Raw genomic sequence first — 13,885 nt, forward strand, 5'->3', positions numbered from 1 at the left:
CCTTGTGTGGATGGCTATGTGACTCTGTGCACATGTTGCTGTGCTTAGTGTCTAACTTTGGTTGAATTATAGGGGTGTGAGGCTGGCTATCTGGGAGCGTCACTCGGGGGTTTGTCCATATACAGCTGTCTGTGTGTAGTTATGTGTCTGTGTACAACTATGTTTGGCGGGGTGTGTTCATGTGTAAAGCTGTGTGTTTTTCTGTGTCCATATGTAAAGCTATAGGTCTTTGCAGCTGTGTGTCCATGAGTATAGCTATATATGTGTGGACATGTTCACCTGTACAGCTACGTATATGTGTTCATGTGTACAGCTGTGTGTCCACATGTAGAGCTATGAATTACGGCTGTGTCTGTATACAGCTGTGTGTGCAGTTGTGTGTTTATGTGTACTGCTATGTGTGTGGCTGTGTCCACATGTACAGCTCTGCAGGTAAGGCTGGGTGTGTGTTTGTGCATAGCTGGGTGTGTAACTGCATGTCCATGTGCTGTCGCGGGACTGTGCAGCTCACTTGCTGCGGGCCATATAATGGCCACTTGGGCTTGTGCTGTGTTTATAAAGCCCCATGTCTTTTGTGAGGCTGCCTTGGTGAGTGGGCTGGGACTGCTGTGCAGCTCCTCTCACCTCAGAACCCTGCTACTGTCAGCCCCTCTGCTCCAGGGGCCCAGGCCATCACTCACCTACCCCAGGGAGCAGTTGCTCTGAGACAGCGGAGAGGGTGGGAACAGCAGGAGCTGGCAGACAGCATGTCTGTCTCTCCAGCCTTGTCTGACAGCTCTGTACCCTCATCCTGCTGCCACCTTGCCTCATATTAGCGATGGAGTTTGTTTGGGTTTGATGTCTTAGTCTGTTGTACAGCTGTGCTCTTTCCAGAGCAGTGGAGCGTCCAGTTTCTGTGTCCAGGGAAAACACCTGTCCTTCCTTGGTGACAACCCCCTGCCCCCCAACCCCCAACGCCAAGCCCATATGTAGGTGTGTGTACCAGAGGGACCAGGGATTAGCATGTGCTCATTGGCATGCATCTCAGCTAGCCTTACCTCTACTGACACCTGTGGAAGAAAGGGCAGCACCAGGGGAACGTGTATAGATGCTGTGCCCCTTAGTACATGTTAGTGCGTGCGTTATGGCTCTGGGGCTAAATCTGGGTGCAGCCCCCCTCTCCAAATCCCTCAGTACAGTGTGGCGATGCAGATTATCCACCACCCCTACCCAGGGGTATCCTTCCACACTCTGCTGCAGGAGGGGAGAAGACTCAAGAACATCTCAGAGCTGTCCTCCCTCTGCTCGGGCTCCAGCTCCTGCTCCCTCCTATGCAGCAGCCAGTTTCAGGAGCCTCTTCCCCAGCCCCCTCCCTCCCAGATCCCCCTGTCAGCCCCAGCCTGTCCCTCAGGGTTGACCCTGAGTCCCTGGTCCTGCAACCCCACCCCCCACCCCAGATTGGTATCTCTTTGCCATTAATGCCCTTTGCACAAGAGAGTGGAGATTAGTGGAGGGGTGGGGGGGAGGTCAGGGCTGGATGTGTGTGGGGTGTAGTGGTTTTAAAGGTCATCTGCAGGAAGGAAGAGAATGTCCCATCCTCCTCTGATCCTCGCCCCCCCCACTCCATCTCTTCCTTCTAGTGACTCAGGCCCCAGCTCGCACTAGGGGCTGAAGACACATTCCCCCACCCCAGGCCTGGCATGTGGACGGAACTGCAGTTCATGGATACGGAGAATCAGTGTGAGGACAGGGATGCAGCAGGCTAAGCGCTCCACCTATCTCCTACGTGCCTCTTTACCTATCTCCCAGTGGACCCCACTACCCTAGGGCCAGCCCTCCCGCTCTCGCAGATGGGAACCCATAGCACTGTGCGCACCTCCCGGGGCTCAGTGACCTTCCCAGCCCAGTGCCTCATGCCCGCTGCTCTCTGGGACGCAGTCTGACTTGGGGTGGAGGGGGCCAAGAGGCAACTGCTCCAGCACAGGGTGGGAGAGCCCGAGGATTCAGCACCACGCGGCGGACAGCGCCGGGCCGGTGCGCCTGAAGAGGGGAGCGTTGGAGGAGTCTGGGGGGAGGCGGAGGCCCGGTTGGCCGCGGGAGATCTGGAATGGAGGAGGGGCTGAGGGCGGGCCGGGGCCGGGGGCGGGGCGGGCCGCGATTGAAAGCTGCAGGTTGAGCGAGCGGGCGGAGAGCGCAGAGCTGCCGAGCCAGCGAGCGAGCGAGCGAGCCAGCGAGCCAGCGAGCGCTCTAGCGGGAGCTGGAGCTCCGCGCCCCCGGCTCCTCTCCGTTTTTCTCCGCGCCAGAGCCGGGCGCGCAAGGTAGGGTAAGCCTGGTGGTGCCGCGGCCGCCACCGACCTTATCGATCCTGACCCCACGTCCTGGGGTCCCACGGGCCCTGGAGTTCTGGGGCTCCTGGGGCTGAGACTGGCCAGGGCGTCCAGACAACGCTTGCCAGGAGCTCCGGGAAGCGGGAAGACAGCCCTAGACGTCCCGCCTTTCTTCCCCAAAGAACGCACGCTCTGCATCTCGATCCCTCGTTCTTCCTGCCCCTCCGTCCTTTGGTCAGTCTTTCTGTCTGTGCCTCTGTCTTTGTCTCAGCCTCCCAGGCTCCATCGCTCCCTCCCTGAATTTTGTGGCCCAGGCCCCCAGGCTGCCCCCTTCTAGGGTTCTCTCTCCCTTCAGGGTTCTGTCCCTTGTTGGAGCTTTGGTCCCAGCCACCCCTGTGGGAGGATCGTGGTCTTGACCAGTTTGGACCTCAGCCCCCATCTGGGTCCGTGTCCCCATCTGTGTTGGGCTTCATGCTTACCTCTCTCTCCTGTTTGCCTGCTTGAGCTGCTGCTTTCTGGCTATGCACAGGATCACAGTTCTCCTGGCCTAGCCCCAGTGGCAGACTAACCCTGGGGAGCTGAGGGGGCAAAGTGAAGAGCCCCAGTCTCTGTGGCCAGGATATGGGGTCCTTCAACTAGTTCTGCCCTTCTTCAGGCTCAGTTTCCCTCTGCTAGCCTTCCCAAGCCTGTGTGATTGTGACAACCTGTGTGGGATGGGTGTCTGGGAGGGCAGCTGGGGCACAAATACAGGGTGCAGAGTGGAAGAGGGAGGCAGGGTCTCTGAGGGCCGGGGCCAGGATGGACAGGGCCCTGAGACCAAGGATGGGGAGTCGAGATGGTGACTTTCTCTGCTTGGTTCTGAGCTGAAGAGAAAACGAAAGCAAAAAGTCTCAAACGGCAGTCTATATAGTGCTAGCGTGTCCAAAATCTCACCTTGAGCCCTGTTTTGAGATTTTGACCAGGTGGACTGCCCCCCCACCCCTGACACACACATACACTCACATCTACTTTCCCTGTTGACTTTAGGACCTGTGGTCACTTCGGTGTCCCTCTCTAGGGCCAGCCTCTCTACCTTGCTATCTAACTTCCAAAGCCTAGAGTCTCTATTACTTCCCCAGTCAGGGGGTGTTGGGGATGGCTTTTTAAGAACGAGAGGCTGGGAACCTTGGGTGCTCACCTGGGCTTCAGTTTCCTTAGAGGTTGGAGACTAACTACCCTTTGTTCTCAGCCAGCGATGGCTCCTCTCTGGAAATCCAAGGCTCAGGATAGGGACTGGACTCCCAAGTTTGTAACTGTGACCTTCTGCTGCAAAGCTGTTGACTTTGGGGTCCCGGGAGGTTTTGGCAGGGTGTTGGACATTCTTCTGGGTCTTCTGTTTTCTGTTTGGGCCTTTACTCTCTGTAATCCTCCATCTCTGCTAAATTTGGGATGGGCACAGAGCCCATCTCCAGCCGCAGATCTGGGCAGGGCTGAGAGACAGGCCAAAGGGGTGTCCCAGGAGTTTCTCATCCTAGTTAGGAGCACCACCTCTCCCTGGCTCCTCAGTCCCTAGGAAAGGAGTTTGGGGGAGGCAGAGTCAGAAGGGGTAGCCACTCTCAGGTTCCACTGTTCCCTACCTGTTTGTCTGTCTGTCTGTCTGTCTCTCTCTCTCTCTCTCTCTGCAGGAGCTGGGTCCCTCCTCATCCTTTTCCTGTCTGTCCTTTCCTGGTCTATTTATACCTCTCTTTGCCTTTGCTGCTTCTGCCCTCACCCCCTGGAGGCCCAGGTCTGCTGGACCCATCCATCCCCTTTGGGGCCATGGGATCACTGCTTGGGTTCCTGGCTCTGCTGCTGCTGTGGGGCGCTGTGGCTGAGGGCCCAGCCAAGAAGGTGCTGACCCTGGAGGGGGACCTGATTCTGGGTGGGCTGTTTCCGGTACACCAGAAGGGCGGCCCAGCAGAGGAGTGTGGTCCTGTCAATGAACATCGCGGCATCCAGCGCCTGGAGGCCATGCTTTTTGCGCTGGATCGTATCAACCATGACCCAAGCCTGCTGCCGGGCGTGCGCCTGGGTGCGCACATACTCGACAGTTGCTCCAAGGACACACATGCCCTGGAGCAGGCACTTGACTTCGTGCGTGCATCACTCAGCCATGGTGCCGATGGCTCACGCCATGTTTGCCCCGATGGTTCTTATGCCACCCATGGTGATGCTCCCACTGCCATCACTGGTGTCATTGGCGGCTCCTACAGCGATGTCTCTATCCAGGTACATGGGGGCTGTTTAAGTGGGGGCTGGGGAGGGAGGCCAGAGGTGGGGACCTGGAATTCCTGCTGAGCAGGGCCTCTGGGCTACCATGCATTAGAAGAGGGACTAGAGGCTTCCTTCGAGTAGCTTTTTACAGAAGACTAAGAAAGTGCCCCTGTGGCAAAATGGGAGTACAATTTTAGAGACTGTGCAAGGAAAGCATCCCACTTCCAACACATACGCACACACACATCTGATGTTATACAGCCCTAAGAAACTTAATAGGCGTTTTGAATCCTGGCTCTCCCACTTACTGTGTGACTCTGGACATTATTTCTCTCTTCTGTGCCTCAGTTTCATCCTTATAAAATGGGACTCATAATACTCACCACTCTTAGGGGTGTGGTGGAAATTTAATGAGGGGGCCTGGCAGATCGTAACGGCGTAATCAACATTAGCTGCTATTGTTATTAAGCCATTTCATAGATGAGGAAACTGAGGCTTGGAGCGAGGCAAGGCACAAGTCCAGGTGCTCACAAAGTGGAGACATGAACCTAGGGCTCTCAGTCAAGGACCTCCGGGACTGTCAGCTCATCTGTCTTTGGATTGGAAAGGGGTGGAAAATAGAAGCCAAGAGCAAACCAGAGAAGAGAAACAGGGGTTGGGGACCCAGAAGGAAGAGAAGCAGGATGTGTGTGGAGGTGAGGAGGAGGGTACCCAAGGGTCTTCAGTGGGTGTAGGATTTGAAGGGGTGGAAAGGGGAGGGAACCAGGTCCTCCCTCCTCCTGTTCTCCCATAAGGGGTCAGCAGAGGGCTCAGCTAATGTCCCTTGCCACATCTGGCTGCTTTAGCCCAGGTGGGATCCTCCCTGTCCCTGACTGGGTTCCTCCTCTTGCGTGGACCCTTACCTTCCTGGTGCCTGACATAGGCTGCTGGAAGGTGAGGCCAGAGCTGGGATTGGGGTTGGGAGTGTTGCAAGGAGGGCCTTGTCTGGGGCCTCAGCTTCCTTTAGGAGGCCAGCAGAGGGCATTGCCATCAGAAGCAGGGCCAGGACCTCTGACCTGGAAGGCTTGTTTAGGAGAAAGGAAGCAGGAGTCTAAACCATGAAGGCAGCTTCTGGCCTGGGGTTGGGGAGGCCTGCTCATACCCCTATTGCAGGGAATGAATTACCAGTCCTGCTAGTTCCAGCTACTGGAAGTGTCCAGCAGTAGCTTGGACAGGTGTGGCTGTAGCAGCACCTACATCTGCAGCCCTGGGGGTGCAGGGGCAGGGATGGGTAGGCAGCCTCCCACCTGCTGATGTCTGCAGGGGCCTCTGGGGTGCTTTCCCAGCACCCGCTCTTCACAATTCTCTTCAGGGCCCCATGTATTCATCTCTAGGAGCCCAGTTACCTCTCTCCAACCCCAAGTTGCCTGCCTCCTGCAACAGGGCCCACACCTCAACATCAGTCTGCTTTTTCCTTGTCTGGGTCAAAGCAAAGCTCAGTCCTTTATCCATAGGCCGCACCTGCCTGTTAATGATTCCTCCATATTCTGGCCCCTTCTCTCTTGCCAAAACCCCTATCATCTTCCAGGCATTGTGGCTTCACATACATCATTTTTATCTGCTCATCAACCTTGTAAGGCAGGAATGAGAAACTGAGGCTCAGGGAGGTTTGCTAACTTGCCCAGGGGCACAGAGTTAGAAAGTACAGGGAAGGCATTGACACTGTCAGAGTAAAAACCTGTGTCCCAGTTGCAAATACAGGACCTAACTCCCGCTTGTGGAACCTGGACCATGCCCTACTCTTACCTACCCACCATCCCACCTGGTCCTTGGCTAGACCCCACTCTTAGGGGCAGGTCCCAGGAATCTGGGGGTGGGAGATCGGCTGCCAGGCAGGCAGTGGTAGGAAGGAAGCCTTGTTTATATCAGGTTCAGGCATCCAGTGGAGACCAACTCTTGGGCTCTCAGGGCTATGGAGCCCTCAAATCTGGGTCTTCCTGGGGGAGTCTTTTCCTCCTTTCTCCATCATCCCATCAGAATTGACTCCGGGGTAGAGAGCTTAAGAGCCCTGAGCATCCCACTTGCCATCTAGGGCCTACTTTTCCCTGTGCAGCCAGTGGCCAACCTCTCTCCACCCAGGACTTGGGCCTTCCCTTAGCTCTCTTTCTTTGTTACTGCCATGAGTCTGAAGGGAGACAGCAGAGGGGTTCAGGTGTGGCTCAGGACCCTGGTGCCTTGGCCCTGGGTCTTTCTCAGCCCTTGGGAAGGGATAGAAAACTCCCTGCCACCAGGGGGAAGACACATCAAGACAAGATATAGGTCTTGGGCTTCCCTGGTGGCGCAGTGGTTGAGAGTCCGCCTGCCGATGCAGGGGACACAGGTTCGTGCCCCGGTCCGGGAAGATCCCACATGCCGCGGAGCGGCTGGGCCCGTGAGCCATGGCTGCTGAGCCTGTGCATCGGGAGCCTGTGCTCCGCAACGGAAGAGGCCACAACAGTGAGAGGCCCGCGTGCCACACAAAAAAAGAAAGATATAGGTCTTTTGGGAGAGGGAGACCTCAGGGACAACCACATGGGCACTTGATCCCAAGGTCCAATAGCTGTGGGGGCACATCCGTCTCCAGCACTTGACTTGGTCTCTATCTTCGCCCTCTCTACCCCTCCCCCAGGTGGCCAACCTCCTGCGGCTATTTCAGATCCCTCAGATCAGCTATGCATCCACTAGTGCCAAGCTGAGTGACAAGTCCCGCTATGACTACTTTGCCCGCACGGTGCCCCCTGACTTCTTCCAAGCCAAAGCCATGGCTGAGATTCTCCGCTTCTTCAACTGGACCTACGTGTCCACTGTGGCATCCGAGGGCGACTATGGCGAGACAGGCATCGAAGCCTTTGAGCTAGAGGCCCGTGCCCGCAACATCTGTGTGGCCACCTCGGAGAAGGTGGGCCGTGCTATGAGCCGCACAGCCTTCGAGGGCGTGGTGCGAGCCCTGCTGCAGAAACCCAGTGCCCGCGTGGCTGTCCTATTCACCCGTTCCGAGGACGCCCGCGAGCTCCTCGCTGCCACCCAGCGTCTCAATGCCAGCTTCACCTGGGTGGCCAGCGATGGCTGGGGGGCCCTGGAGAGCGTGGTGGCAGGTAGCGAGGGCGCTGCTGAAGGTGCCATCACCATAGAGCTGGCTTCCTACCCCATCAGCGACTTTGCCTCCTACTTCCGGAGCCTGGACCCGTGGAATAACAGCCGGAACCCCTGGTTCCGCGAGTTCTGGGAGCAGAGGTTTCACTGCAGCTTCCGGCAGAGAGACTGTGCAGCCCACTCCCTGCAGGCTGTGCCCTTTGAGCAAGAGTCCAAGATCATGTTTGTGGTCAATGCGGTGTATGCCATGGCCCACGCGCTGCACAACATGCATCGCACCCTCTGCCCCAACACCACCCGCCTCTGTGATGCAATGCGGCCTGTCAATGGGCGCCGCCTCTACAAAGACTTCGTGCTCAACGTCAAGTTCGATGGTAATGCTGCTGGCCAGTGTCCACCAGGCAGCTGGCCCTCCGAGGGTGAAAGGGAACAGGCCCTCAGGTTCTAGTACACGGCTAAGAAAACATAGCCCATAGCAAGTAAGGGCATTACCCAAGGGGCTGGTGTCAGAGCCAGAACAAGGACAGCTAGGCAGAGAGGACTCCAACAGGAGCCAGGACTAAGGTTCCACTTTCTGAGTTCCTTCCAGAGAGTAGATGTCTGGCCTGGTCCTTCACTGTGAGGATCTCTGGTTCCTGCTTGGGCCTTGCCCTTTTATCTCCTGTCTCTTTATCATGCAGGGAGTAGGGATCAGGATCAGGAGACCTCAAGCCCATTGTCAGGCAGCAAAATATCAGTGAGAGTCAGAAGGAAGGTGCATCAGGATGAACCACTATTTTCCAGGAAAATTTCTATTCCTAATCTTGGTTTTCCACTCAAGGTGGCCACAGTCTCTTCAAACCAAAAGTTATTTTAATAGAAGTTCCAGCTTCAAGAAAAATAAATGCCTCAGAATCATCGTTGTGCTTCAGGAAGAATCACTGTGGGAACAGTGAGAGAGGGTGCCAGGGCTGACAAAGCTTGGAGTACTGGACCAGGATCAAGAGGAATAGTAATTCCAATAAGACTGACATTCAGAGTTATGGGAGAATCAGAGTGGGGGTTAGTGTTGCATTTGGGTCTGATTGGGTTGACATTAGAACAAGGCTGAATTTAGCCCGCTGGGCTAAGTGGAATTTATGGTAGGGCTCAAGTTGGATTTTGAGGACTTTTTTGGGTAGAAAGAGTAGGGGCTGCGGGGGACCTGCATTCAACACCAGGCTGCACCATTCACCATGGGGCCTTAAGTACATGATCTGCTAACTTGAACACCATTTCTTACTGGGACATGGGATAACAGGGGTACCTGCCTTCTGAGCCTGGCTGAGAGATGTGAGGTTCACAGGGGAGTGCGGATGGGGAGTAGAGTGATTTGTGAGATGCCTGCCAAGCATATTCTGGTGAACACTGGTGGTTCCAGGTGACCACTGAGGTTGGGATTCAGCTTGCACTGGGATCAGTGTTAGGACTGTCCGGGGCTGGAGGTGGGGATGTCATTGATGGGATTAAAAGTAGGACCAGGACTAGACCTAAGGTCAAGTTTAGCCTTAGGGGGTCTCCATGGTAGGTTTGGGGAAAGGGCTGTGGTGTGTGTTGGGATAAAGTTGGGGTCTGGGGTCTGGGTTGGAAGGTCTAAGGCTGGGTTTTGGGAGTCATGGTTGGGGATTGGTGTGGGCATTAGGTTTGTGGAGGTGCCTGGATTTTAAGGTTGGGGTTCTATTTGGGGCTTAGGGTTGGGGTTTGTTGTAGCCTCTCATTTAGAAAAATGGCTGGGGTTAGGCTGGCTTTAGTGCTGGGTTGAGGATCAGAAGGATGAGGGCTGACCTAAGCTTTGGGGTTTGAGTTCTATGTTAGGGTTGAGGTCACATCAGGATGACCCACCAATCCAACCCTCTCTTCCTTCCCTCCTCGACCCCAGCCCCCTTCCGCCCAGCTGACACCCACAGTGAGGTCCGCTTCGACCGCTTTGGGGACGGTATTGGTCGCTACAATATCTTCACCTATCTGCGGGCAGGCAGTGGGCACTATCGCTACCAGAAGGTGGGCTACTGGGCAGAAGGCCTGACCCTGGACACCAGCCTCATCCCGTGGGCCTCCCTCTCAGCCGGGCCCCTGCCCGCCTCTCGCTGCAGTGAGCCCTGCCTCCAGAATGAGGTGAAAAGTATGCAGCCGGGGGAGGTCTGCTGCTGGCTCTGCATCCCCTGCCAGCCCTACGAGTACCGGCTGGATGAGTTCACCTGTGCTGACTGTGGCCTGGGCTACTGGCCCAATGCCAGCCTGACTGGCTGCTTTGAGCTGCCCCAGGAGTACATCCGCTGGGGCGATGCCTGGGCCGTGGGACCTGTCACCATCGCCTGCCTAGGCGCCCTGGCCACCCTCTTTGTACTGGGCGTCTTCGTGCGGCACAATGCCACCCCAGTGGTCAAGGCCTCTGGCCGGGAGCTTTGCTACATTCTGCTAGGTGGTGTCTTCCTCTGCTACTGCATGACCTTCGTCCTCATTGCCAAGCCATCCACAGTGGTGTGCACCTTACGGCGCCTCGGGTTGGGCACTGCCTTCTCTGTCTGCTACTCGGCCCTGCTCACCAAGACCAACCGCATTGCGCGCATCTTCGGTGGGGCCCGGGAGGGAGCCCAGCGGCCACGCTTCATCAGCCCTGCCTCGCAGGTGGCCATCTGTCTGGCCCTTATCTCGGGCCAGCTGCTCATCGTGGCTGCCTGGCTGGTGGTGGAGGCACCAGGCACGGGCAAGGAGACAGCCCCTGAGCGGCGGGAGGTAGTGACATTGCGCTGCAACCACCGCGATGCAAGCATGCTGGGCTCGCTGGCCTACAATGTGCTCCTCATTGCGCTCTGCACACTCTATGCCTTCAAGACCCGCAAGTGCCCTGAAAACTTCAATGAGGCCAAGTTCATCGGCTTCACCATGTACACCACCTGCATCATCTGGCTGGCCTTCCTGCCCATCTTCTATGTCACCTCCAGTGACTACCGGGTGAGCTACCTGCTCCAGGGTGGGCTGAGGCCTGGGGGTGGGTGGGGGGCAGGGTGGAGTGGGACACAGGACCTTCTATTTCCTGATATCTCATTTAATCTTCTGATAACTCTGAGGCTCCAACAGGTTAAATCCTCACCCAGGAGCACACAGCTTGTGGTGGCCCAGTTAGGAGTGGACCCCAGGGGAAGGTGGGAAGGTTGAGTGGGGCCTGGGGAAATGGCCATGGAGGTGGAGGAATTAGAGCTGAGAAGAGATTTCAGGAATCAGATGTTATCTCCTAACCTGGGTGGAGGTGGAAGTGCCGAAATGTGTCCAAATCAGCAGAGGCTCTACCCTGCTCCACTGAGGGGTTGGCTGCAGAAGGGGAGCCCTGGTCTCTGCTTTTGTGGAGCTCCCAGACTAGCAGGGTGATTGACCAAAGAGCTGCTGACTGGTTTAGGTTGACAAAAGGCCCCAGTGAGAATACAGAAGAGGGAGGTGTGTATGTGGTGGTGGTGGTGGTGTGTGTATGAGTGTGTAGGAAGTCAGAGAGGGCTTTTTGGAAGAGGGGTCCTTGAACTGGACTCTGCAGCACAGGCAGGTGGGAATAGGTAGGGTGGAGGAGGTGGGGAGGGCAGCCAATACGGAAGCTGATTGGAGCAGAGGGTCTGCATTGCCCTCCCCCTCGCCTGGAGTTGAGGTGGTGGGGGGTGTACATGGTGGAAAGGTAGGCAGAGGTGAGAGTGAAGCAGGAATGGGAATGACAGAGCTATTAAACCAGCAGCCCCAGAGGGTACAATGCTTTGATGCCCCTTGGACCTGTGCAGTGTGGCGTGGTGCCCCCAGAGCTGTGCAACTCTGGGATTGAGAGATGAAACCAGGGAGGTCAGGAAAGGTGAAGCAAAGAGGGGGAGGAGATCTGGGGTGTAGGGTTCAGGAAGGTCAAAGCAGGTGAAAACTGTACCCCAGTTGGTGGCTTCCTAGCAAAATTCCAACTGGCACTGAGTGCTCAATGCGTCTCCTCAGCTTCAAGGGGCAATGGCTGCTTCAGATGGAGTGGTCAGGGCAGACCTCCCCAAGGAGGTGACAGGTGAGCTGAGCTCTGAACAATAAGAGGATAATCTTGGGTAATCCTCACAATTCTGGAGTAAATTCTGTGGCTCTCCCCGTTTTCCAGATGAAGAAATGGAGACTCAGGGAGGTTCAATTCCTTGCCTAAGGTCACTCAGCTTGGGAGTATAGAGCAGGGTCTGAGCTGACAATTTTAACAATTAAAGGAGCAGGAAAATTGAGGCAAGAACCCCTGCAAAAGCCCTTTTCCTCAGGACAGAGGTATGGTGGGCAGTGCCGGTGGCCAGGGACGGCTGGGTGTGGGCTGCTCTTGCACCTGCTGGGCCACCTGCCTGGGCAGTGGAGGCCCGAGCTGGGGAGGGAATCTGCTCTGACTCAGCCTGCATTTGCATATGATTTGCATTTGCATGCCAATCATAGGTGGCTAAGGACTTACCTGGCATGTACACACACAGTACCCACACACACATGCGTGCACACACGTATCCCTACACTCACACACGTGCACATACCAGCACACCTGGCAAACATCCACATCTTCCCACACATCCATATACATGCACCCTATACTTACACACACAACTGCACACTCTCACCACCCCCTACGCACACACACCCCGTACAGATATTCATGCCCTTACATGCATGCACTCCATACCTGCACCCCTACACACACCCGCACACACACACATGCCTGCACACCCACTCCCACATGCACTCTGCATGTTCACCCCCACAGCTAGAACTCTGGTCATCCTGGAAGACGGTGCACTGGGGCTGATGCTGGGACTGTGCCCAACCTTCCTAAAAATTCTTTGGAGCTTGGCAGACAGACCAAGATCCAGTGTTGGATGCTTACAGTCTCCCCTGCTCCTTACCCCACCTCCTGGGCAGGGTTCCTGGGGCCAGGCCCAGGCCTGTGGGACAGACTCATCCTTGACCTCTCCCATCACAGGTGCAGACCACCACCATGTGTGTGTCCGTCAGCCTCAGCGGCTCTGTGGTGCTTGGTTGTCTCTTCGCGCCCAAGCTGCACATCATCCTGTTCCAGCCACAGAAGAATGTGGTTAGCCACCGCGCACCCACCAGCCGCTTCAGCAGTGCAGCTGCCAGAGCCAGCTCCAGCCTCGGCCAAGGTCAGCGTCCATCTATTTCTAAGACCCCTCTACACCTGTGCCCCCTCTCCCCACCTTAGTTCCTCATCATGGGGGCAACTCCCTGGGTTGCTGAGATTCCTTGGCTGGGGGTGAAGTGCCCCCTAGATGAGGCTGGACAGGAGAGGGTGTGTGGGGGATGATGGTGAGCTGCTCTCCGCCGCCCTGCTTCCCTACTGTATAAGGGACCTTGGGACTGGCCCCAACCTCCAGCTTCCTTTCCCTAGGGTCTGGCTCCCAGTTTGTCCCCACTGTTTGCAACGGCCACGAGGTGGTGGACTCAACAACATCATCGCTTTGAGGATCCCCACACTCCTGCCCCGACACGGCTGCTCCCCAGAAGCCGGCGCAGACCCGTGTCCAGGGCCAGGAGGAAGATGGCTGGAGCACTGCAATAATGCCAACCCCGTGCCCGCCCCCAGTGCCACTTACCAACCTATTCACTCAAACCCTTCAGAGTCAGAAGTCAGAGTCCTTGGTCTGGGAGCCTCTATAACGACCACCAACTGCCCTTGCAGCTGTGTTCCCTCCTTGCCAGGCCCAGGACTTGGAAGGGAGCAAGCCAGGGTCCACTCTGCACTGGAACAGGAAGGATGAGGACTGAAGGCCCCAATCCCCAATCAGCAAAGGTGCTTCCAGCCCTGCCCCTCCCTCCTTCTAGGGCCTTTTAAATTTTTTATATAAGTTATTCTGGGATGGGGAGGGGGGTCAAAATGGGGGCCATCGCTCCTCCTGCACAGTAGTTTGTCCTGTAGTTTATTTTGTATTATCTGTAAATAAAGTGTCTTTATTAAAAAAAAAAATCACTCTTTGCCTCTGATCCAGGGAGGCCCCTCACCCCCACCACAGCCTCTCAACCTTCATTTTGCCAGTATTTGTTCACTCTGCTCTGTGCCTATGCTAGGAGGATCTGGTGGCCACAAGACAGACCCAGTCCCGCCTGGTGGAGACACAGAAAATGAATAAGCCATCCTTCCTTGAAAGGAGCTGCTATAGACAGGCCAAGGCACTACTGGGGTGAGGATGGGAGATTTAAATGGACACAAGCTCACCTGG

At 56.2% G+C, this 13,885-nt stretch overlaps 2 protein-coding genes across 7 annotated transcripts in view; both read left to right on the top strand.

The window, feature by feature from the left end:
* Positions 1–1,746, top strand: part of TEX264 (testis expressed 264, ER-phagy receptor) — a 31,102-nt gene extending 29,356 nt beyond the window's left edge. For 4 of the 6 annotated variants that reach the window (XM_060022599.1, XM_060022601.1, XM_069541160.1 and 1 more), the window contains exon 7: positions 1,620–1,745. The gene's annotated coding sequence lies outside the window, so the exon portion shown is untranslated. Of the gene's footprint in view, positions 1–1,619 lie in introns of all 6 variants that reach the window. The other 2 variants (XM_060022602.1, XM_060022603.1) reach the window with 2 other exon arrangements.
* Positions 1,747–2,177: 431 nt separating this feature from the next.
* Positions 2,178–13,618, top strand: GRM2 (glutamate metabotropic receptor 2). Its single transcript, XM_060021461.1, has 6 exons — positions 2,178–2,297; positions 3,971–4,553; positions 7,186–8,023; positions 9,547–10,622; positions 12,631–12,811; positions 13,057–13,618. Exons 2-6 carry the CDS (start codon positions 4,104–4,106, stop codon positions 13,128–13,130), a joined length of 2,619 nt encoding a protein of 872 aa, XP_059877444.1. The 5' UTR covers positions 2,178–2,297; positions 3,971–4,103; the 3' UTR covers positions 13,131–13,618.
* Positions 13,619–13,885: the final 267 nt, after the last annotated feature.

Source organism: Delphinus delphis, chromosome 10 (genome assembly GCF_949987515.2).
Source record: "Delphinus delphis chromosome 10, mDelDel1.2, whole genome shotgun sequence".
NCBI classification, from domain to species: domain Eukaryota; kingdom Metazoa; phylum Chordata; class Mammalia; order Artiodactyla; family Delphinidae; genus Delphinus; species Delphinus delphis.